The sequence below is a fragment of the Ceratotherium simum genome, chromosome 30 (assembly GCF_057802395.1).
Source record: "Ceratotherium simum simum isolate JZ-2026a chromosome 30, ASM5780239v1, whole genome shotgun sequence".
In the NCBI taxonomy this organism is placed as follows: Eukaryota; Metazoa; Chordata; class Mammalia; order Perissodactyla; family Rhinocerotidae; genus Ceratotherium; species Ceratotherium simum.
In genome coordinates, this window is record NC_141929.1 from 27731098 (window position 1) to 27755990 (window position 24893).

A 24893-nucleotide genomic window follows, 5' to 3' on the forward strand; every position below is an offset into this window, starting at 1 on the left:
ATGATCTCCTTGCCAAAGGTGGACCATGTTCTTGTGGTAAAAGCCCTGGGTTGTTGTGTGAGGCACGGGAGAGGAAGAATGTAGCATGGCCCTGAGCTGGACCCCTTCGAGGAGGTCCCAGACCTCTGTAAGTTGTCATTTGAGTGCTAACGAGAGCAAAATGACCTCCTTCTCTACCCTGCCACACTGTCAGAGATTCCATCACATTCCCAGCTAAGTAAATAAGTTGCTGCCTTTTAAAAAATGTGAATACTTCTGGAAGGAGTAGGCATCTTGAAAGAAGTCAATACCTTATTGTGAATTAGCTTATCAGATGCAGACTCACACCCTGCGGGAGTCAGGGCTCAGAGGAAGTGGGAGTTTTGACTCATTGGGTAGGGTGGGGGAGGGATAGAAGCTCTGGTTGAAAAGGGGAAGCTCTGCTGCAGGGGTGACCTTCCAGGATGCCAGGACGGGGCCAGAATTGGATAGATGGGGAGAGGATCCTGCTGGGAAAGTTTTCACCTCCATTCCTCAGTTGATAAACAGTGATCACAATGAGTTTATATATGCCACACGTTGTGCTAAGTGCTTTGCATACAATTTTTCTACTTTATTTATTTATTCATTTATTTAATGAACACTTATGTCACATCATGTGCCACTGCTTATCTCTCACACTCCACATGCCACATCTAATTTATCACAGATTCTGTTGGCTCCCTCTAAAAAATGATTCCTGAATCTGACTATTTCTCATCACCTTCCTAGCCATGCTCCTCACTCACTGGTTCACTGCAGGAGTCCTGGCCAGTCTCCCTGCTTCCATATTTACAATCAGAGCAATCCTTTATAAAAACAATGTCTCTTCTGCATTCGAAATGCTCCAGTGTCTTCCTATCTCCATCACTATAAAAACCAAAGTCCTTAAAATGGTCTACAAGTCATCACCTGAACTATTCCCTCTTACTTGGCTGACATCATCCGCCTGCCGGTTCAGCCACAGGATTCCTGCTCTTCCTCAGACACACCAGAGTGCCTCTGCTCAGGGCGATTGCAATGACTGCATGTTCTGCCTAGAACACTCTTCTAGAATCTGCGTGGTTTATGCCCTCAGTTCCTCAGCTCTCAGCTTAAATGTCACCTCCCCAGAGAGACCTTTCTTCACTCTTTCCACTACCTAGAAGAGCTCTGCATGGGCCAGATTGCTCACCGGCAGAAAAGAGGGTTACAGATACAGAAAGGGAGAAAACTAGAATGAATTCTATGGTGTTAGGTTGGAACTGGAAATATGGAGTGAACTCATGGTTTTCAATATACACAGATATATATAGAAATAAACCAGATGGAAATGGTGTGTGTGTGTCTGTGTGCATGTGTGTGTGTGTGTGTGTGTGTGTGTGTGTGTGTGTATACATATATATTCTCTAGCTCAGTCCACTGGAGAAGGCCTGAGAGCAGTGATGGTCCAATAACGATAAGCATATCTTGTGCCCAGATCTTGGCTTCTAAATACTATTCTCCACTAAAAGGAATCAGGACCCCCCTTGAAGAAATGGTTGTTTCCAGGCCAGGGGCAGGGAAAGAACAAGATGAGAGTGGAACATCTTTTGTGTCAAAAAATAAGAAAGTGCTCAGAGGATGACGAAACACGTCAAAAGGATACAGGAGCCAGCTTGAGGGGCTCTCACTAGCCAAATAAGGGACATTTGGAACACCAAAATGACTAATGGCAATAATTGATTATAATCCATTGAATAAGATAGGAATCCATGAGTCCATACCAATATGAATAAATAAACAGAAAGTTTGATGAGGACCAGGATAACTACACGGTTTTCAGAATACCTCCCCATAAAATATATATTCCTTACAAAGGTAAAAAGAGTAACTTGACAGTGGAGAAATCTGGGAGATGCTACCTTGATAGTCAAGTGCTTGAAGTTAATATCACAAGTAATGGGACAAATAGAAATTGTATGTCACCTGATAGGATGCGATGAGAAGAACATAACATTATTTCTGTTATATTTCTGCCAAAGATACGTAATCTGAATCAAAACATGAAGGAACATCAGATAACCCCAAGCTGAGGAACAGGCTACAAAAGAACTGGCCTATAATCTTCAAAAAGAAATTGAGGAACTGTTCTAAACTGAGAGAGATTAGAGAAACATGACAACTGTAACTATGTGTGGTGATGGTTGTTAACTAGAATTAAGGTGGTGATCATTTTGAAATATACGCATATATCAAATCTTTATGTTTACACCTGAAACTCACATAATGTTATATGTCAATTATATCTCAATTTAAAAAAAAAGAAACATGACAACTAAATGCCACATCTGGTTCTAGAAGGGATCTGTTTGCTCTAAAGGACATTACTGGGGCAAATGGCAAACTTAGTATGGGGTCTAAGGGTTACGGTGTTTGCAGAATGACACAATTCTTGTGCTAATTAGGACGAGGCTGCTTGACTCCATGATGGTTCCAGCAATGCCACCGATGTCTAGGGTGCTTGCAACCAGGGCCATGTTCTCCCAACCATCTCTCTCACTGTCATCTGCATCTCCTCCTCCACTTTCTCAATGAAGGGATTGGTCCCCACCTTAGGGCGTGGAATTTTTATTTTCTTCTTGGGCATAGATTGTGCTTTCTGGGGCTGGCAGGTCATCTGTGGGAACTTCTGCTATGCTCTGTGTTCTTGTGGGCAGCAGAGCTGGCAGGTCCCCACATTCATAGGGCCCATCACTAGCATCTGGGCTTTCCATGTCATCTTCCAGTCAAATGGGAAGACTTCCACAAGCATCCAGAAATGATATCCTTCCTAAAACAAAAAGTAGAGCTTCCGTGTGCAACATTGTCTAGTTTAGTTGGCTTTTTTGTGGTTGTTTGTTTGTTTCTTTTATCCTCAGGGTATAGCCACTAGTATCCACTGGGGGAAATAAAAAGCTATCAAATCTCAGGCTTGGGGTCTTCTAAACACATGCCCCAAGGTGAGGCATGCCCTAAGTGGGGCCTGGGATACAGGGGGAAAGTCCAACGTCAGGAGGAGGATGGAGGTTTGGTGGAAGAATCCTCCACACTCTTTTGCTTCCAACAATCAGAGCAGCTGATCTTTCTGGAGAGCAAACTTTCCTGCTTTAAGATAACACCAACCGTCAAGCGGCAAGCAAATATCTAGGAGGTCTACTCGTGACAAATTCGAGGGTACCACTAATGCTATCATGTTTTCTTTGTTTTTGTTTTTTGTTTTTTTTTCACTACATCCATCATGGAAGGAAATGCTAAATTTTATTTAGAGGTTAGTGAATAAAGATGTAATTTTTTTCACCCAAGTTGATGACGCTGCTAAGTACTAGCCACCGATCCAGGTTAAGCTCCCCTGGGTTAGCACGTGGTGAGTCTGACAGCCCAGAAATCACTGCAGAAAAGGCCCCGCAGAAATTCCAAGGAGATGATGCAAGCTTAAATCAGGGCAAAGGGTACGGGCATCAAGACAGGAGGGTGGAAGTGAGCTGCCAGCTGGAGAGAAAGCCAGCTGGGCTTGGTTATGGATGGGACGTGGAAGTCAATGGTGATTCTGGACAATTTGGAACAGCAGCTTGGCAGGAAGAGGATGAATGTTTGTGAAGTACAATGGCCTTGCCAGGGGGTGCGGGTGCCTGCTACTGTAGAGTTCAGCCCACTCTCTTCTAAATGTCTGCCCCTCCCCAACCCCAAAATCTCGTGTCCCTCAGGGAAGTACTGCCTACCCTCCAAAATACTCCCTCCACCTTTTTATCACTTACAACTCCAGGATTAAGAATTCATTCTGCAAGACATCTTGATCCTGACCCTCCTTAAAACGCAACTGCCCTTTAGATAGCTGTTATTTACATTTTAGTCTGAATGAGCTTTTCCATCCTTCCCTGAGAGTATTAGGAGAGTTTGAGTTCACTGAGCTTCTGGGAACAGATGGATGTTGGGGGCCGGGGGCTAAAAGTGTGCCCCCTTTCCCAGTCAGACAAGGCTGAACAAAAGGGGACCCCACTAGAGAACCAGCAGGAAATTTCTGTTTCTATCACTTCCAGCCCGGGACAGGCTGTGCCGCATCCTCTCCTGCCCCCTCTGGGGCACTCTCTAGGCAGAGGGCAGAGTGGGTTGGCGTGCAGCGAGGGGGGCCCTAATTAACACATGGTATTCACCTGTCTGGAGCCTCAAAGTCACCCAGAGGTGAGAGGCCAGCATTCCCTGTAGACTCCTTGGATTACAGAGGGAATTTAAGACCCTGTTCCCCTACCCTCCATTCCTTCCCAACCGGAGAAAAGCCCCCATTAACCTATGAGTTGTAGGGTAGTCAACAGCCTGTAACAAGTGGTTATTTTTTCTGCTTGTAAAAGTAAAATCAAATGATTCCAAGACCCAAAGTCATTAACGTATTTCCTTACAGTTCTTTTTCTATGCATTTGTTACACTTCTGAGAACTTACCTACTAAAATATATACGTATGCTTTGGTATCCTGCTTTGAAACAAGGCAAAGCAAAACAAAAGAACATAGGTTGTATTATATATTCTTGTTGCATAGAAAAAGGCCTGGAAGGGTTTGCACCAAACTGTGGAAATATGGAAGACAAAGAAGGGCACCTTCCACTTATTACGTCTCTGACTTTTGAATTTCTTGAAAAATGTTTAGTAACTATATACCACTGTATGAATTTCCTATTGCTGCTGTAACAAATTACCACAAACTTAGTGCCTTAAACAACACAAATTTATTATCTTATAGTTCAAGAGGTCAGAAGTTCGAAGTGGGTCTCCATGGGCTAAAATCAAGGTGTTGGCAGGTCTGTATTCCTTCCAGATGCACAAGGTGAGAATCCACTTTCTTGTTTTTTCCAGCTTCTAGATGCTGCCCACATTCCTTGGCTTCTGGCTCCCTTCCACCTTTAAAGCTAGCAATCACATCATTCTGACCTTTGCTTCCATCATCACATCTTCTTCTCTGACACTCCTGCCTCCCTCTTTCACTTATAAGGACTCTTATGATTACAGTAAGCCCACCTGGATAATCCAGGATAATATCCCCGTCTCAAATTCCTAATCCCATCTGCAAAGTCCCTTTTTCCATGTAAGGTAGCATATTCACAGGATCCAGGGATTAGGAAGTAGGTATCTTTGAGGGGCAGAAGGAGCGTTATTCTGCTCACCACAATTACTTGTGTCACTTTTTAAAAACACTCATTAAAAAAATCTTATATAATAAATTTTTTCTCATCACAAAAAATTCCTGGTCATCATAATTTTTAATTATGCCTAATATTTCACTGTAGGGATGTACCACAATTTATTTAACTGATCTCCCAATTGGGGATATTTATGTTGTTTTACATTTTCATGATTAAAGATGATTTTCATAATGAATATCTTTGGCCCTTTTTGGGAGTATATTGAATCAGAAAAAGACTAAGGAAATGGATTTGGTGGTGAGAAAGACCTGAGTTCAAATCCAGATTCTGCCTCAATTATCCATCACTGAAGTCTTAGATAACTAAACTGCGGAAATGGGATCCTTTCAACAGCTCCAATATCACATGATTTTTTTTATATCTTTTCTTTTTCTCCCAAAAGCCCCAGTACACAGGTGTATATTCTAGTTGTAGGTCCTTCTAGTTCTTCTATGTGAGCAGCCAGAGCATGGCTACTGACAGACAAGTGGTGTGGTTCCACACCTGGGAACCGAACCCAGGCTGCCGGAGTGGAGCATGTCGAACTTGAACCACTAGGCAACCAGGGCTGGCTCAATCATAGGATTTTTTTTAAACAGTTTTCTTGAGATATAATTCACATAGCATACAATTTACCCATTTAAAGTGTAAATTCAGTGGTTTTGAGCCTCAGGGTTTTTGCAGGATTTGATGATATTGAACACACAAATTGTCATTACTATTAATAATTCTTTGATGGTGACTTACACTATTTTCTTAGGCTAGGTTCTTAGAACCAGCAATATGGGATAAAAACCTATAAACCTCTCAAAGGTTTTGGAAATAAGCCCTGTGAAGATAGAAGGTGTTCCTCTGGAGGTTTTAAATTTTTGTTTTTTGGGTTTTGTGTGTGTGTATGTGTTTGGATAGAATTTGGTATGAAATTGTTGGGCTATTTGACTCAAGAAGCCCTCATGCCTTCTCCCTTGTGTAACCCTGAACTACACTCACCCCAAACCCACACACACAGTAATTAGGGGAAGTCGATTCTGGTTTACTGAACCTCCCTGCCCTGTCACCCACCCTTGCAGAGCCACCAGCCTGTCCCTCTCCATATCCAATGAGACTCACTCCTTCAGCGAGGGTTGTATTGGTACCATCTCCAACTGCCCATCTAATTAATTACACCAAGCATGCTGCCTGACAGGCTGGCAGGAAAGAGAGGCGGTGGGTCTCCGCCAACTCCATGGGGTACCCAACCTACCTACTAACAAATTGTAAAAACATACTCCATTTGGCTGTGGGAAGACTGACTGCAGGTTTTAGGGCAGAGTTAGCGAAGTGTCAGCCAAACCCAGGAGCACGTTGCACCAGAGTGATGTGTGGGTGAATCCTGAGGCACCCTGGCAGGTGTGGGAGCAGGTTACGTGAGATGGGTGTGGGTTAGGTGGTGAGGGATGGGAGGAAGGTGCAGGGAGGGTGGGTGGGGTCAGAGGTGCACCAGGGTGGAGGTGAGGAACGGGGCCCCAGGCAGGGTTGGTCCTAGTAGTTAGACCAGTGCTTTGGAACCATTTTTGGGTCATGGCGTCCTTTGAGCATCTGATGGATGCTGAGGAAAGAATGCGTGCGTGCGCTCGCGCGCACACACACACACACACACACACACAGACACACACACCACAAATTTTGCACACAATGTCAGGGTTTCCTGAAACCCAGGAAGCTCATCCAAGGCTCAGGATTAAGAACTTCTGGGCTAGAGCCAGCCCTGATGGCCTAGTGGTTGAAGTTCAGCACTCTTACAGCTTCGGCGGCCCAGGTTCGCTTCCCAGTTGCAGAACACACCACCCATCTGTCTGTTGCCATGCTGTGGCAGCGGCTCACATAGAAGAACTAGAAGGACTTAGAACTGGGATGTACAACTATGCACTGGGGCTTTGGGGAGGGAAAAAAAGAGGAAGATTGGCAACAGATGTTAGCTCGGGGCGAATCTTTCCCTGCAAAAAAAAAGAAAAGAACTTCTGGTCTAGACTAGTTTACAGAGACTTGTCAGAGAGAAATCCTAAGGCTGCATTAAGAGCTTGAGAATGTTTGTGTCTTCTCTAGTAAAAGAGATTTAGGGAGGTCTGTGTGTTTGGGAATTAAATTGTAAAGTCCAGTTATTCCACAAATGCTTTATTTAGTTTCTTCCAGTTTTTATTTTTAAAATGTTCAAATCTACCAAAAAGTTGCAAGCTCACGTAGTCTCCAATTGTCAACATTTCTCCCTAATTACTCCGCTCTCCCCATGGATGCTCGTGCTCTCAGGAACCCATGTTTTCCTGGAGACTTTCCTTACCATTTGAGAGTAAGATGCAGATATTATGATACTTCATCCCTAAACACTTGGCATGTAACTCCTAAGATCAAGACATTCTCCTTCATAACCACAACATAATCCCCACACTCACCAAACTTAACATTGAAACAATACTATTATGGAACGTACATCCTATATTCAAATTTCCCCAGTAGTCCCAATAGTGTCCTTTTAGCTTTATTCTTTCTCCTTCCCTGCCTCCTTCCATCCCTCCTTTCCTTCCTACTTTTTCATCCAGGATCAAATCCAGAATTAGACACTTCATTTAGTTCTCTCTCTCAGGCTCCTTTAATCAAGAACACTACTCCAGAGTTTTGTTTTGTTTTTTCTTGTGACATTGACATTTTGGAAAAGTTCAGGCTGTTTTGTAGAATGTTCCCCAGTTTGGATTTGTCTGTGTTTTCCATGATTAGATTCAAGTTAAGCATTTTTGGCAAATGTTGCATCCCTTCTTGGTGCCTCACGTCAGAGGGTCTGTTGGCCCCTTATTGATGATGTTAAGTTTGATTCATGGTTAAAGTGGTGACCTCCAGGCTCCCCTTTGAAATTAATAGGTGATCTGTGGGGTAACATTGTATTTGTTTAAAGCCTCCAACTGAGGCAAATGCTGGGTGAGCCAATGGTAAACACCCAACTCTGTCCTCTCTCTCAGGCTGTTTTTACAGCGCCAGAGGCAGACAATAACCTAGGAAACAAACAAATAATTACACAATAGGCAGTTTTCTGAAGGATGGAGATAGGGTGCTGAGATAAGAGAAGTATCAACTCTAACACTTAAAGTGAACTTAAAGGTGAGACTTGAAGAGGAAAAAGGAGTCAGCCGTGGGAAAGTGGGGGTGGAGGGAGTGGAGGTGGTCTTGGCCAAGCTTGGAGGGTGGAAGGAACTGAAAGATGGGCGTGTGGTGGTCTAAAGGAGGGCAAAGCGATAGGAGAAAGGCCCGGGGTCTGGTAATAATAATGTTGAACACTTAGTATCTGCTAAACACTGTTCTAAGTATTTTACATGGTTTACTTTGTCTAATTCTCTCCATAGCCCTGTGAAGTAGGTGCCATTACTACTTGTGTGTGTGTGTATGAGGAAAACTGGCTCTGAGCTAACATCCATTGCCAATCCTCCTCTTTTTGCTGAGGAAAATTAGCCCTGAGCTAACATCTGTGCTCATCATCCTCTATTTTGTATGTGGGATGCCGCCACAGCATGGCTTGATGAGCGGCGTGCACAGGTCCACGCCTGGGATCCAAACCTGTGAACCCCAGGCCACTGAAGTATGAGAACTTAACCACTACACCACCCAGCCAGCCCTGCCATTACTATCTTCATGCTGTAAAATCTGCAGCACCAAGACATTAAGTTATTAGCCCAAGGTCACACAGCTTGTAAGTAGCAGAGCTGGGATTCAAATCTGGATGGATCTGACTCCACAGTCTGTGCTCTTAACTACATTAAGAAGGAGGAAGCAAGGTCTCACCTAGAAAATAGAAAGTGAAAAAGGATTGGAATCAGAGCAACCTGGACTGAGTGAAGAAGTTCCGCTGATAAAGGATGTGGGATGGGAAAGCAAGACAAAAGAACGGCCCAGAAGATCAAAGAGAGAAGAGAGTTCTGGCCTAGAAGGCAACATAAAATAGGCCAAAGTTTGGTTGGCTGCTCCACCTTCAGTCCATGCCCAACCCCTAGCCTGTCCCTTCAGGCAGGACTCTCATGATTCTCCTGCTCTCCATCCTCCCAAACGAAACCAGGGTATTCACACAGTCTCAAAGTATCTCCCCACAGATTGATTATTAATTACAAAGGGAAAAATAGGAACTTTACAGTGAGAAACCTGGCTGGCTGGGGGTGGGTTGGAGGGTTTGTGAGGAAGGCTCTAGATGAAAAGAGTGGGGAAGTCTTGGGGTTGAGGAGTCTATGGGTGACAGGACAGGGTCCATTGGGGGAAGGGGAGGGGTCTCTGGGAGGGATGGACAAATCTTGAGGTGAGGAGACTCTGAATGATAAGAGCCAGTCATTGGGGAGGCACTTGATGGGAATAGTTTGGGTGACAGGATGGTCAGAATAGGGTCAGTATGGGAGGTCGGGTGGGTAAATTCTGGATGACTAGAGGGTAGAGAGCTTGGGGTAGGAGTGTCCAGGGAAGTCCTGAAAGGGTACACGGAGGGTAAAGCTTCAGGGCAGCAGCCTGTGGCTTGGGGAGGCCCTTTGGCGAGCGCGTCCGACCAGACTGAAGATGGGCAGATTTGGAGGAGGCTGCGGACGGCGGGGGGCCGGGGGCGGGGCCGGCGCGCCCGGCAGGTCCCCCCGCACTGCAGGGGGCGCTGTGAGCTGGGCGGCCCCGGGCCGGGCGGCGGCCGCTCCTAGTGAGGGCGGCCCCTGTTCCGGATTTCCTCCTCCTTCTCCTCCTCCTCCTCCTCCTCCTCCTCCTCCTTCTTCGCCGCCGCCGCCGCTGCCCCTTTCCCGGCCGGCGCCTGCCGCTGCTGGTGCCACCGTTGCCGCCGCCGCCGCCGCTTCGGGGCCGCGAGCCGAGCGCAGGCCGCCGAGGAGCGCGAGCGCCGCCCGCCCCGCCGCCCCGCCGGCCGCTCCAGGGCCGGGCCGGCTCGGCCGGCGCCCCCGCGCCCCAGCCCGCCCGCCCCCGCGGGCCCGGCCTGGCGCGGCCGCCCGCCGCCGCGCTCCTCCTCCTCCTCCGGCGCCCCGCGGCCCGCCGCCTCCTCCGCCCGCCGCCCCGCGCCCCCGGCCGGGCCGCCGCCGCCGCCGCCCTCTGCGCCCCGCGGCGCCCCCCGGTCCCGCCCGCCATGCCCGGCCCGGCCGCGGGCAGCAGGGCCCGGGTCTACGCCGAGGTGAACAGCCTGAGGAGCCGCGAGTACTGGGACTACGAGGCTCACGTCCCGAGCTGGGGGTAACGCCGCCGCCGCCCCCCGCCCGGCCCCTCGCCCCCCACCCTCGCCGGCCGCCCCCCAGCGCGAACCGCACTTGCCCCCCGGCTCTGTCTCCCCGCCCGCCGCTCCGCTGGGCCCGTGCTTCCTCGGGTCTGGGGTGGGAGGCAGAGCCCCCCCCACACATGTGCTCATCTTCCTCTCCCCCTTTCTCGTCCCTTTCTCCCCGCCTTGCGCCCCCGTCCCTCCCCCGTGTCCCCAGGAATGCTTTCTTAGCGGCGAGAAGTGTAGGGTCCGGGGACCAGAGCCTGGTGGAAGTGAGAGAGCTCTTCCTCCTCACACTTTTGGGTTTCTATTGGGGTGGGAAGTCAGCAGCTGTCTTCTTGAGGCATTACAATTCTCGGCCTTTTTAGTCTTTTGAAATGAGGCTGGGTGGGAGGAAATTTTTCAAAGCTGTCCAGATTCTCGAAGCTGGCCCTGGCTGCCTTGAGGGTGTGAAGGATAAGACAGGTGCTGTGGAGCCCCGGGCAGAGGGGCACCCTCTGCGCCTCAAGGATGGATGCTTTGCTCATCCCTATAGATTGGCTCGGAGTGGTGTCTTCCTACCTCCTCTCCCCAAGTTAGGAGGGACCAATTAGGTTAGGAGCTCTGAGCAGAGTGAAGGCAGCCAAGTGTGTGTTGTGGCTTTCATTTAGGGAATGAGTTGTGGTGTGATGGGTAGACACTTCCAAGTGCTTGATTAATGGAAGCGGCTGGATAGGGGTGTATAGTGGGCATAGGCCTAGTTAATCCGAAGTCCTGGCATTTATGTGTCGTTCTTGCCTTTCACAGTAATCAAGATGATTACCAACTGGTTCGAAAACTTGGTCGGGGAAAGTATAGTGAAGTATTTGAGGCCATTAACATCACCAACAATGAGAGAGTGGTTGTAAAAATTCTCAAGGTGAGTGTCTTATGAGTGGCATTAAATTTTTTTTCCACAGGTCAGAAGGAGATAAACGACCCCAGCCACATTCTAGAGTGAGCAATACATGCTCTTATTTTACGTATGTTCTGTCTCATGTCCTTCTGCTATTGCTTCTCCCACCCCATTTTCCTGTGAACTTTCAAGAAAATATGCAGACCTGTTTCGAATCTGAGTTTGATAGTTCAGGACCATCCTTGTTTTGAAATGTAGTTACGGACTCCCAAAGTGAAAATTCCAGAGGGGCTCCATTTGTTCCAAAATAAATAGGTATTCAGAAGAAAGAAGATCGCATCAGTCCAAGGGCTCCTTGAGCACTGAGTTTGTTACCCTTGGTGCTCTCAGTTGTTCCAGAAAGCAAGTCGGAAAAAATTGGAGCAGGTTCAAAGATGAGTTTGAAGCCTGAGTGGAGAGAAACACCTTGGTGGATAATCACTTGTTTCTTCTCCTTTGGTGATAAAAGTTTCAGGTGAGGTGGATGTAGTGAGCCAGTAGTGCCAGGAAGGTTCATTGTTGCTTATCAGCTAGTAGAAGTGAAATTGGGAGCAGTAGAAGAGTACACTTAGAATCACTAAAATAGTAATTGGAACAAAGCAGTCTTAGTGTCTGGTTTAGTAGCCTAAGTTTGATAAGCTACAGCTTTTGTCATCTCTTGGGTGAAGACCCGATCTTAATGAGCGTGAGGAGTTGGCTGAATTCTCCTTCAGGTGACTGATTGTGTAGCTTTAATAACGTTTTATAGGGTGTACTAAAAAGTGATTCTTAGCATCTGTGAAGGGTTTTCATCATTACCAGATCATTTAACGTGTGTGCGTGTCATTTAGTGAAATACCGAGACAACCAAAAAGTAATTAATATAAGCACTTTTATATCTACAAGATTTCCAGTGTGGCCATTTTGCAGAGGCTCTGAATAAGAATGTGGGATTGAAAAGCTGTTTTTGTGTCTTAAGGATAGGGTTAGGGCAGCTGTGCAGCTGTTTAATATGAGGGGTCAGACTTACGTTGTCTGAAAATCACCTTTTGGAAAAGTGATCAACTCTGTTAGTACCATCCTAGCCTAGTGTTGAAGAAGCAGAATTGAATTAGAAATAGGCAGTTATTTGTGCTGTTGGAAACACTGAGAGTGAGAAGTGAGGAATTGATACTGAAGATGTGGAGTTTGATTCCCCTCTTCCCTAAATATGAATTGCACTTACAAAGTCACATGGTCTTTTGTTTTTCTCTTTACAAGCATAAATATTTAAAGAAATGCTTCCTTCAGAGAAGTCACCTGGGGAAGCTATACAGTTTTTTCCTTTATACATAAGCATAAATGTTTTTAATATAAGCTGCTTAAAATCTTTCTAGGCAGTAAGCAAGGCATAAATTGAAATTAGGAATATCCTTATTCCACTGCTGTGCATTCAGAAGAATGAACTGCTGACTCTAAAGCAATTCAGAAAAATGTCTAAACTTTTGTGCCATGGCAGCATTTTTAGAATAAGTCTGCAACTTCCTGTGGTGTCTTTTTTGAAAGGAACAGCATTCAGGTGTACATATAAGTAACAGTATGTTCATTTAGGAAAGCTTTGTGTTGCTCTTTACTTATCCTTCTAGAGAACTTCATAGGGTCAGTTGCTGGATAGTGTTTCCTCTGCTCTAAAGATTTGCAGGATATGTTAAGGGAACCCATAATGGAAGCTGAAGGTTATTTTTACAAAAGAGAAACCCAAGCATGAAGAGACTTAGCTAAAATCACTATATTGCAATGACCCCTAGCCAGAACTCCTGTTTGCTATTTCTTCCTGGCGCTTCCTGCTCATTTTAGCATTGGATCTTAATGTTGAGCACGGAATAAGTTCCAGTGCTGTGGAATAAGGCTTGGGAGGCCCCTCTCATGCTCTAGTTAACAAAGTGTTGTTTCTTGTTTCTTTTTGACACAAGTTCTTTTCAGGGTGCAGCCTGAATCACCTTGTTTCCACTGGTGAAAACCGTACTCACTATTTTCTGTTTTTCAAAGCCCTATGGTGTTTCTATCCAGATTTGGTTCCTATCTGAAGGACGGGGTAAGAAACTGCTAATGTTACTGTTGTGGTTTTCTCATTGTTCTGACAGGCTGCATTAAAGTAGATTAAAAGTATTGTTTTTTTAAGAAAGAACAGGGTCTTTATCCAAAGTTGTGCTCCCCTATTCCGATAAGTTGAAGTTATGACTAATATCTACTATTGTGGTGTTTAGTCACAGGAAGTTAGGTCCTTAACAGAATACCAACTGCTCATAATTTGAAGGAATCTAGAAGAAGCTTCCTCTTCATATAGGCCTACTATATTTCAGCTGCAGGGAGGAACTTAGGTATTAATGTGTGCATAGTGACCGAGACAGAGGATACATTCCACAAGGACAGGCGCTGTCTTCCTTTTTACTCGGTGACATTTCCAATTAATCCTTTCCAATATATGAATGGTTGGATGATGAATGACCACAGAGCAATTTTATATCATTTAATTGGTATCAGTAGATTTATAATATTTTTTGGATTAAAACATACTGAGGCTATTAAGAGGTTTTAGGAATTTAGAAATTTGGTGAGCAAAATTTTACTGCCTATCCTCAAGTGAAATTCTGGGGCTGAAATCTTAAAACTTTCCAATCAATAAGGAGGTTAGATCTTTTTTGACAGAAATTGTCTTGAGGAGAAAAAGAAGAGGTGGGGAATGGTAAGGATTAATACAGCAGGGCAGAAAGCCACCTTAGTGCCTAAAGGTTCATCTTTTGATTCTGAAAAATCAGTTTTTCAGTTCCTTTGTAGTACATCTAAGGAAGATGTACACAGAAATAAAAGCATTTGGCCATTTTGGACAACTTTTAGCATTTTGTGAGCACCACCTGTGTGCGGATGTCAGCCCTTCTTGGGGTCTTTGGGATCCTTCAAATTACAGTGCTATTTCCTAAATAGAAGTTAAGAGCAATACTACTTTTTAAAAAAAAACAAATACAGTGTTTTGAACTCATGGTACAGTGACTTGGAAATTCTTGTATAAGGCTTCCTGTTGCTGGTCTTATTTTGTAAAGAGCTTGTCTATCCATTTTTTTCCCCAGAAATTAATTCTCAAACCTAAAACAAAGAATGATGGTAGTACGGGTTTATTTTTTGTTTGTAGATTTTTTTTAAATTTTGTGCTGTCAGGACATAGTGTTAAAAGAAGGATGACATGACTGTCGATTACAGATCCTTGTTAGTTACCTCACAGTGAGCTGGTGGCTGTTTACGTTGTATCAAAAGGATGCTTTCTCCTGAGACTGATACTGATACAGTACTTTCTCCTTTATTTCTACTTTCTCAGATGGTAGGTTTTTTTACCCTCCATTTACTTTGTTAGGCAGTGTACCAAGACGTCATCTTCCTGAAGCAAGACATTAGTATTAATTTCTCTAAATTTTTTTGTGATTTCTAGTTTCTACAAATGTTTCATGGTATAAAAGTAGTTAAAACAGTATTAAAGTATTACTAACATTAAAAAATATACAAATTTTAAAAATTGTGTGTGAACGAGTCAGTGCTGTTTCTAATATTGTGTTTGTGGGGTCAGAGATTGAGAGTGTGGTTAACCTTTGTGAAACAGAATCAGAGAAGATAGGAGAATGGAAACCATTGGAACCCACGCTCTTTTTTATAGATAAACCAAGACCCAGAGAGAGCCTGCAGTTTGTTCAGGGTCACGTGGTTAGGGAGTGGACACACTGGGTTTAAGACCCTCTATCCCTATCATGGAGTCTTGGTAGATGTGAGGAGCACAGTTAGGACATTTGCTGGACATTTCACTTCTTGATGTACTGAACTATACTGGAAAGATGGGCAAACCCTCACTAGAATTTAAATGAAATTAATTTGTTTCTAATGATTTTTGGAGTTATTCTTCTGAAAGGAGATACTTGACTTTGGTGGGTTGCTAGTTGAAGTGTGGAACAGATGAATACCCAGAGAGCTATAGGGACCCAGACAGGGGTTCTCTGGTTTGTATCCACAGCAGCATGTTTAATGCACAAGTGAAATGTTGCTTTCCTCTCTTGGTTTGAAGCCACAATAACCAGTGTTTTTACACTTTTTTAACCCATACAGTTCTTCCAAATCTCATCATGATCACTTGCCAGATTTTGAGGTTAACAGTTTTATCCCTTTAATATATTAGAGTTTCTTGGAGGGGCCGGCCCAGTGGTGCAGTGGTTAAGTTCACATGTTCCTTTTCAGTGGCCTGCGGTTTGCTGGTTCAGATACTGGGTGTGGACTTATGCACCGCTCATCAAGCCACTGAGGTGGCGTCCCACACAGAGCTACTAGAAGGATGTACAACTATGACATACAACTATCTACTGGGGCTTTGGGGAGGAAAAAGGAAAAAAGGAGGAAGATTGGCAGCAGATGTTAGCTCAGGGTCAATCTTCCTCAAAAAAAAAAAAGTTCATTGGAGAGTGAACCAACCATTTGCGAAAAGAATATCTTGATATAGAGTACCCATTTTTGTGTGTAGAGAATGGCTCCAGATAGTTTCTAGAGCCCAGTTTTAGGATCTGCCACCTCATAATCAGATTGGTATAATGTAAGCAGTGCTATAAATGGAGGGCAGAAGACTTGGGTTCTAGAACTAGCTTCTTCATTTATACCCACTTGACTCTGTTTTCTTATCTGTAAAATGAGTATACGTTTCTTGTTTAACTCACAGAGTTGTTGGGAGAATCAAATGAAATATAGATAGATGGGTAGGTAGGTAGAGGATAGTGTTTTAGTAATCTACAAAATGATTTTCTTTCCTGAGTGTGGCCCGGCAAGTAGACTGCCTGGATTCAGATGTTAATTCCAACACCTAGAAGCTCGTGACCTTGAGCAGTTATTTAAACTCTGGTTCAATGCCTTCATGTAAAATTGCATTAATAGTACTCATCTCAGAGTACTGTTAAACGTAGATTAAATGTGCCTAAAACAGTGCTTGGCGCTTAGTAATAAAATCTGGCTATAGTAACTATATTTCAAATTGGGTCAAGTGAATGATTTTAAGGGCAAAACCAACAATAGAAAGGACTGTATCATTTTCTTGATGAGATTCAAAAGGCCTGCTGTATGCCTTGCTTTTTTAAAAAAATTTAAATTCTGAGAATAAACAGTTACCTCAGGAAGTTAACAATGTAACTGGAAAGATGAGACTTTAAAGATTAGAAGAAAAATTGCTGTGAAGAAAAAACATTGCTCAGATAATGTTTATATTTAGGTCAGTTGCAGTGGATTTTAGAAATACTATCAAGGTAATAAAATAAATGCCATCATCAAGTCTGAACTTTCTTCCTTATTCTATCCTACGTTCCTGGCAACTGTTGTTCATTGTAATTGTTCATTGCAGGTGATGAAATTATATCTTAGTGGAGCAGTTGTTGCTTTGGTAGTAGAATAAAAGGAATCCCAGATTTGAAAATTCTGAGCTGTATTCCTGCCTGTCTTGAATTTATCAATTCAGTTGTGCTTGGAAAGAAATTAAAATGGGACGTCACCTGTTAATATTTGCTGGGATTTATTGAGGTCATAATTCTTGTGCCTTTGGTAGATGTTAGTTTGCCAATTCAGTCAGAATTAAATGCCAGTAGTTGAAATCATTCTCAGATCTGGCTTTTTAAAAATCAACTCTAAGTAAATAAATAGGACAGATTACTGACTTTTATCAACTTTGTTTTCCCAAGCAGCCCATCGCTAAATTTGTCTTTTGTTTTAAATTTTTTTATGTTGGTGAATAGGAGAAGAAGTACTTTATTCTTGGGTTACATTGAACACTGTTCTTCTGAATAGCTGGGACTCTAACATGTGAGCAGAAACCTTCTGGAAAGATTCTTCCTTCCTCCCTCCCTCCCTCAGAAAATTTTAAATAAGTTTTTTCCCTTTAAATATTCTATCCAGGTGTGTGCCAAAATTCATTTATTATTGAAACTTGATTTAATACTTTAATTTCTTTTTTAAGCTTTTTGCTATTTTACCTACTAGACTTTGAGTTCAAAAAAAAACTTGTTTTTTTTTGGTTTAGAAAACAGCTAAACTAATTCAGTTAGAATCTTTTAAACAGATATTCTCTGAATTGGAATAAATGAACCTTAGGTGGGAGAGACTTTTTGTAGCAACAAGATGAAATGATGAGATTGTCATGGAAATGTATGTATTTTCTCCACTTTGCGTAACTGGTGGTAAATGAGTGCCAACACTGGGATAATGGGTCAAAGCGTACTTGTTTCTGTAAAATTCGTGATCTGTGAATTTCCTTAAGTTGCCAAGGGTCCTCCATTATAAATCCTAATTCTATTTATAGAATTAAAATGATGACTTTCTCTCTCTGGGTGCTCATTGGTTTTTTAGCTTCTGGAGTATCTCCTAGGTTCAGAGGGATAAGCTTGAGGCTAAAGGCAGTTACCTATAGCCTGGTTCCTGTAGGGAATAGGTGCCCATGCTTTGGAGGGGAGTGTCATTTAGTCTCTTGGTTTTTGTCAGTATGTGAGGACTCTAGCTGCTGCGTGACTCCATTGTGCCACTTCAGAATTCCCTCGTGTCCCCAATTTCTAGTTTGGGAAGTTGGACAGGTGACCACTGGGCAGCAAAATATGCTTCACTTGCTCTATGTTACCTTTAGACATAATGAAAGATATCTTAATCTTAACTGGGTTATCTGGGAACAGTGTGCCTGCCTGACCTGTTGCTGAATAACAGGAGAGCAAAGCAAGGCGCTATATGGGGCATTGTCATGAAAGCAACTTATTTAGTAATGGGTTACCCCTGTACTAGTTCACTCTTGTGGGGAGGAGGGTTTTTGGTGTATATAGGCTTCTGGCTTTGGTGGTTTTTTTCCCTTCTGTTTCCCACAGATTTGTAACTACTTTCCAGTAGGGGATGACAACTCTTGAATTTTCTTACATTGAATATACTGGTAGCATTTGTTGAATTTATAGATATGATAGCCAGCTTTTATTTTTCTCTTACCTTTTGACATAATTTCAGACTTACAGAAAAGTTATAAGAAATCCCTTATATATCTTGTGCCCAGATTTCTCAAATATTAACATTTGCTTTATCCTTTTCTCTCATGTATACACACACACGTGTGTGTACCAAAATCCTCGGATGCTCAAGTACCTTAGTCAGCCCTCCAGCAGGTTTCACATCAGCAGATTGAACCAATTGCAGAACGTAAACATAGTACTACATAACCCAGTTGTTGAGTCCCCAGATGTAGAACCTGCAGATACGGAGGGCCAACTGTATATGTGTGTGGTCATGTGTCGCATAACAGCATTTCGGTCAACAGTGTACCGCATAGATGACATCAGTCCCATAAGATTAGTACCATATAGCCTAGGAGTGTAGTAGTACCATCTAGGTTTGTGTAAGTGTGCTCTATGATGTTCACACAGCAACGAAATCGAAATCGCTTAACGATGCATTTCTCAGAACATATCCCTGTTATTAAGTGACACATGACTGTACATATATAATTATATTTATTTTACATTTCTGAAGTGTTTGAGAGTTAATTGCAGTCATTCCTACTTTAGTGCGTATTTCCTAAAAACAAGGACTACATAACCCCACAGTGTCATGATCAAAGATCTGAAATTAACATTGATATAATTCTGTCAGCTAATCTACAGCCCCCATTTGCATTTGCCAGTTGTCCTTATAATATTTCTTATAGCAAAAGAAAATCCCAGATCATGGGTTACATTCAGTCGTCATATCTTTTTAATCTGGAACAGTTGTTCAGTCTGTGTATTTCATGACATTGAAAGCTTATTCTGTCTGTGTATTTCAGTTCAGTCTGTGTATTTCATGACATTTTTGAAGCTTACAGGCTACTTATTTTGTAGCATATCCTTTTCTGGCTGTTTTTTTGATCAAGTTGTACTTCGTTTTCCGAAAGTATTGAGCGCCCTAATTACGAAAAGGAGAATAAGGAGTACGATTCCTAAGTGAAGATGGGGAAGAGACACGGTAGCCAGATCTGCTCTACTGGGCACCCTGACGAAGTGGAGTGGCGGGATTGTGGCCGCTGACTTGGAAGAATGCAGCTAGATTCTAGTCTCAACTGCGCACCCTGTTATAGGTGATGCAGGTGCTCTGTGTTTCATAATCTTGTCCCTCTCCGTTTTATTGTGTGTTCAAAGCTGTAGCTTAGTGGCCAAAAAAAGATGAAGGTTTCTCTGGCATATGGATATGTTATATCTCCCTCCTCCTCCCACCACCACGTACACACAGGCTGTTTGAATCTTGTTTCATGGCAAATCCATTGGACTCTTTGCCTGTGCTATTGTAAAGTGTCTCAGTGGTAGAATACTCCTTTTCCGTAGTTATGTTTCTTCCATAGCCACACCTGGGAAATGAAAGCGTAATGGCTGAGAGAGGCCTGCAGAGTCAGACTGTCTAGATTTGAATCCTGCCCTGACTCTTTACTGTGTATGACTCTTTACTATTAGCTGTGTGACCTTGCGCAAATGGCTCAACTTGGTTGAGTCTACTACATAGGAATTTTGTGAGGATGAAATATGATTTATTACTAACTAAAAACTTGAAAATAATAAAACTAACATGTGAGTTCTTACTATGTGTCAGTCACTGTTCTAAGTACTTTATGAAACAGAACTGATTGGGATATGCCTGTTTTTCCAGAACGACTTTCATTCTTCTTCAAACTCTTTAGCCCATTTACAACAAGAAATAATATGTGTAATGATAGTATTTCTCATTAAGGTCTATGCTTTTTCTCTCCAGCAGATTGAAGGGTTAGCAGGTGGCAGAGGTTTTCAGTCACTGGTATATCAGAGATCAGTTTTCTCCTTTGCTGACCATCATGTCTTTCTTTTTTTGTTGTTTTTAGCATTTCTGGGGTTTTGGGCTGGGGAGTGGGGTGGGGGGGCGTGGGGAGGAGATTGGCCCTGAGCTCACATCTGTTGCCCGTCTTGCTCATTTTTCTTTTTCCTCCCCAAAGCCCCAGTACACAGTTGTATATCCTAGTTGTAGGTCCTTCTGGTTCTTCTGTGTGGGGTGTTGCCACAGCATGGCTTGATGAGCAGTGAGTAGGTCCGCTCCCAGGATCTGAACCCGCAAACCCCGGGCTGCCAAAGCGGAACGCGCGAACTTCACCACCACGCCGCTGGGCTGGCCCCCAGCCATCTCTTTCTTTAGGAATAGGATCTGTTGGGAAGTTTTACTGACTCTGCTGATTTCAGATTGTAGATATTAAGGAAATGGGAGTGGTGACAGGAAATAGGAGCCAGCAGCTGGGAAACAAGTTTGTAACTTGATGTCAGTGAACTGGTCTTCACTCCTGGAAGACAAAATTGCATGTAACTCATGGGAAGAGCAGGTGTCTCACCATTTTGTTTCAGTTTTTCCATTTGTGAGTGCATGATGTACAGCTGTTCACAGCTATAACATTTTCCATTTGGCAGTTATCTAGTAAGCATTTTATTTTTAAAGTATGACATGGGTGTTCAAAATTTTTGTGCCTTAAATGTAACTACTTAAAGATCTGACACATAAGCTATATGAGCCTGTAAATTATTTAACTCAATCTTAAAAGTTCTTATGGGTAGGCCCATTTTATCTTGATTTTTTTTTTCCTCTTCTAATTTAGACATGCTCTTTAACGTAACACGGTGTGCAAGATAGTGCAATATACATTTGAGTAGCTAACATTGTTTTAAAGTTTTATTTATTAACTTCAAAAAGAGTCTCACTTCTGATTACTCTTGTGTATTTAAGCCAGTGAAGAAAAAGAAGATAAAACGAGAGGTTAAGATTCTGGAGAACCTTCGTGGTGGAACAAATATCATTAAGCTGATTGACACTGTGAAGGACCCTGTGGTAGGTGCCTGATGGTTGGGGGAGAGAGAGATAATAATGAGTGTCTCTGTGTGTGTGTGTGACACACAGAACCTAAAAATAATGAGAAACTTCATTATATAGTGGGGATGATGGTTAGTCTTTACTACCAAATGGTTTTGAAAACCAGAAGAAATCGCGGTGGCCCAGTGATAAAATAGTCACCACCACTTCTATGGAACCTAAGAGTGTGTGTAGAAAAATCCCTGTCCCAGGGTTATTACCTCCTTATTTTGATTCAGCCCACAAACGTTTGCTGAATATCTCCTTTAAGCCTCTGCTTTTCTCCCAATTTTGACAGCTTATTACTGCCAATTAGCATTATTGTACCTCCCTTAAGTAAGCCTGACATTTGAAAATCTGGGTTTACAGAAGGAAATATTGAATATCTCCATGTGGACTCCCAGCATAGAGAGCTGAGCAGATCACAGCCCCACGGACCCCTTGAGGAGGCCATCTTGCCATTTCTCATACTAGTCTTTAATTCAGCATCCATCGTTAGGGCTCATGTTGTATATGCAGATACAACTAAAATATTTTTTGTTAAAAAGTGCTTAATCTTTAGCCATTTTAGATGTACTGTTTGTTGTTTTCTCTCGCTGGGGAGTAACTTAACCTTAACTTAAGTGTTTATGGTTAGCTAAGGTTTTTTGTGCCATTTTTGTACCACATCCCATCCCATTTCTGTTCTTTGCCTGTTCTACCTCAAATATTTCACTGTTCTCTCATGATAGCTTTTTGTTTAAGTAGATTTTCGCTTCTGTCTGCTAAAGACATCATCATCATGTAGTAGCTAACATGCATTGAATGCTTACTGTGTGCCGAGCACTGTTCTGAGTGTGTAACTGTATCATGTCGTCTAATCTTCACACCAGTCTAGTAGGGTAGGTACCGTTGTTGTCCACATTGTCACATTGTACAGATAAGAAAACTGAAGTCTCTGCAGGTTAAATAATTTGTCCAGGATTACAGTTTTGTTGAACTGAAGAATAAGGCAAGTTTTTCCTTTTGGACCCTGGAAAGACTGAGAAGGATGATTGTATGCTAGATTCTATCTAATTGGCATTAAAAATATATCCCAGCCTGGTCGGCCTAGATTGATTTTACAGTGACTAACTCTGGACTATGTAATCTTTGAAAATGGCTTGTAGTGTGAGCCAGTATGTAGTATTATACGAGGAACATCTTCATTTTGCCTTGTTTTTTTTTTTAAACAGAATTTAGTGATACCCGTCTTACTATTTTTGTAGTTGTTACTTAAGCATGTGTGTGTTTTACGTGATATGTAACAAACGTAAATCAAAGTGGACATAAACCAACAGGGGCTCCTCATCCCCTGAGTTGTAGGGGAACAGGCTTGCTCCCAGCCTGTAGAGATACCTGGTCTTGATAAAACCCTCATAATTTTGGGCTAGTGAGGAATCCTTTGACCAGGACTGCTGCTTGTTCTGGCAGGAACCTGTGTGCGTGCACTGTGGCCTATTTTCTAGGTAACTTTCACCTGCTTCCTTGAGCAAAACTTCCCGCCATAAAGATTTCCAAGATGAAAAAAATAAAAAAGATTTCCAGTATGATATTTTTCTTTGTATAACCCTTTAAGCCCCTGCTTTTCTCCCAATTTTGAAAACATTTGAAAATGCCGGTTAGCATTATTGTACCTTACTTAAGTAAACCTGACATTTGGAAATCTGTATTTATACAAGGAAATATTGAACATTTCGTACTCATTGCATTCAAGATTATAGTGCTTTAAAAATACTTGATTATATATGATTTTTTGGGAACATATCTACTTTGTAAAGCAAGATACTCTCTAGTGGTCTCTAGCCACGGGAATAATTTCACGTTATAGCTAATGGTACTAGGTACCTTTCACCTGCTTCCTAGCTATATCAATGGTTTCCATGTTCCTGTCTTCCTTTTGGATCCTGAAAAGACCTATGATAGATACCCATACTTATGATAATTCTGTAAAATGCATCTGGCTTGCAAAACCGAGATGAAAACATGTCACTCTTTTTGTAGTTGGCAAACTGGAACACTGCAGACTGTAAATATTCACATAATGTGCCAGGCCCACTGACAGGTTGGTCAGGGAATACATCTCTTTAAAAGGAAAAAAAAAACTTTATTATGAAAGATTTCAACCATTACAAAAGTAAAGTGAATAATAGAATGAACCTCCCTGCACACATCACCTAACGTTAGCAGTTAATCAGCTTGTTGCCAACTTTGTTTCGTCTGTACCCCACCCACTTCCCTGCAAATTCCAGACATAAACTTTTAAGAGGGTACTTTCTTAATAGGCTCTTCCTCATGAGTGAATCTCTTTTTCATCTAAATGGGGTTTGGGAATGGACCAGTAAGACAGAAGTAAATTACATTTATTGTTTAAATACTTATAAAGCATTAATATTCTCTCTTGCAGTCAAAGACACCAGCTTTGGTATTTGAATATATCAATAATACAGATTTTAAGGTGCGTATATACTTTTTCTTTCTGGCATGGGGTCAGTGGGGGATGGGGGGTGGCAATAAGCACTGTTGATACTCTAGAACACAAGGGTGCCAGGAAGGACCATTGGTGAGAGTAGGAAGTAACAAATGGGATTCCTTATAGCATGAGTACAGGATGCAGAAAGGGGTTAGGGTTCTTGCATTTGGTGAAATTACCCATCACCCTTTGCCTTACTTACTCTGGGAATAGCTGCTGGGCTGGATCTAAGCTAATGCCTCAGTAACACTCCTGTTTCAGACAACCTAATTTTAGGTAGATGTTAACTTTGATTTTTGTAGGAAATGGTAGGAAGTGATAAATGGATACAGGACTCCTGTGAAAAGAAGCAGTACATGGGATTCAAGCTGTCAGATAGTGTGTGTATTCATGCACACCGTTTACAAAGCAGATGAAACAAAAGCTAGTTAAGAGTCACTGTGATTTAGAAAAGCCCTCTCCTGGGTTATTTACATTTCTTGTATTTATAATGGATATTAATTTAGACTTCGAAGTGTTCTTCTAAAAGCATGGTTTTAAGCTGGTTTTTCGTGAATTTGTTTTTATTGTTCAAACACTACCACCTTAACTTCTGATAAGGTTTTTGGGGCCAGGCGTACTGGACATGGTAGAGCATAATATGAAAACCAATATAAATTGGTTGATTGGTGTTGATTTTTAGGGGCATTTAGAGAACTTTCAGGTGATTATGACTCTGTCAGTGGATAAAAGGTTTGTGATTTTGTTGTGAGGGAATTTAGGGGCAAAACCAAATCAGCATTTGAAAGATGCTGGTATCAGGAGTGATGCTTTTAGGTGAAAATAAAAGAACTTTATCTTCACATTTAATTTTTCTTAGGTAATCCCTCTAAAATGACTCTAAAATAAGGTTAGTGAAAAATAGGCAAAAGAGAATATTATGACTTATAAAACAATAAGCAAGTTTTATATACAGTATAGCTTTTACCATATGTGATGAGTTTCCTTATTAGTGTGACTCCTTAAAGGTGAAATCAATAGTGAACTCTAAAAAGTGGGGTAAGTTTTTCATTCATGGCAGTGCTCAGCTGGTTGAGTACTGTGCTGATATATGTAGGTGATCACACTTGTGCTGTGAACCCCCCAGGTTTATCGAGGTGTACGTGAGTGGG

At 42.5% G+C, this 24893-nt stretch overlaps 1 protein-coding gene across 5 annotated transcripts in view; it reads left to right on the forward strand.

Moving 5' to 3' along the window:
* The first annotated feature begins 10165 nt into the window (after positions 1 to 10165).
* CSNK2A2 (casein kinase 2 alpha 2) overlaps positions 10166 to 24893 on the forward strand; it is a 39893-nt gene continuing 25165 nt past the window's right edge. For 3 of the 5 annotated variants that reach the window (XM_087420170.1, XM_087420172.1, XM_087420169.1), the window contains exons 1-4: positions 10168 to 10419; positions 11228 to 11339; positions 21129 to 21230; positions 23677 to 23727. In XM_087420170.1, coding sequence (XP_087276296.1) covers positions 10316 to 10419; positions 11228 to 11339; positions 21129 to 21230; positions 23677 to 23727 — 369 coding nt within the window. In that variant the 5' untranslated portion in view covers positions 10168 to 10315. Of the gene's footprint in view, positions 10420 to 11227; positions 11340 to 21128; positions 21231 to 23676; positions 23728 to 24893 lie in introns of all 5 variants that reach the window. The other 2 variants (XM_087420173.1, XM_087420174.1) reach the window with 2 other exon arrangements.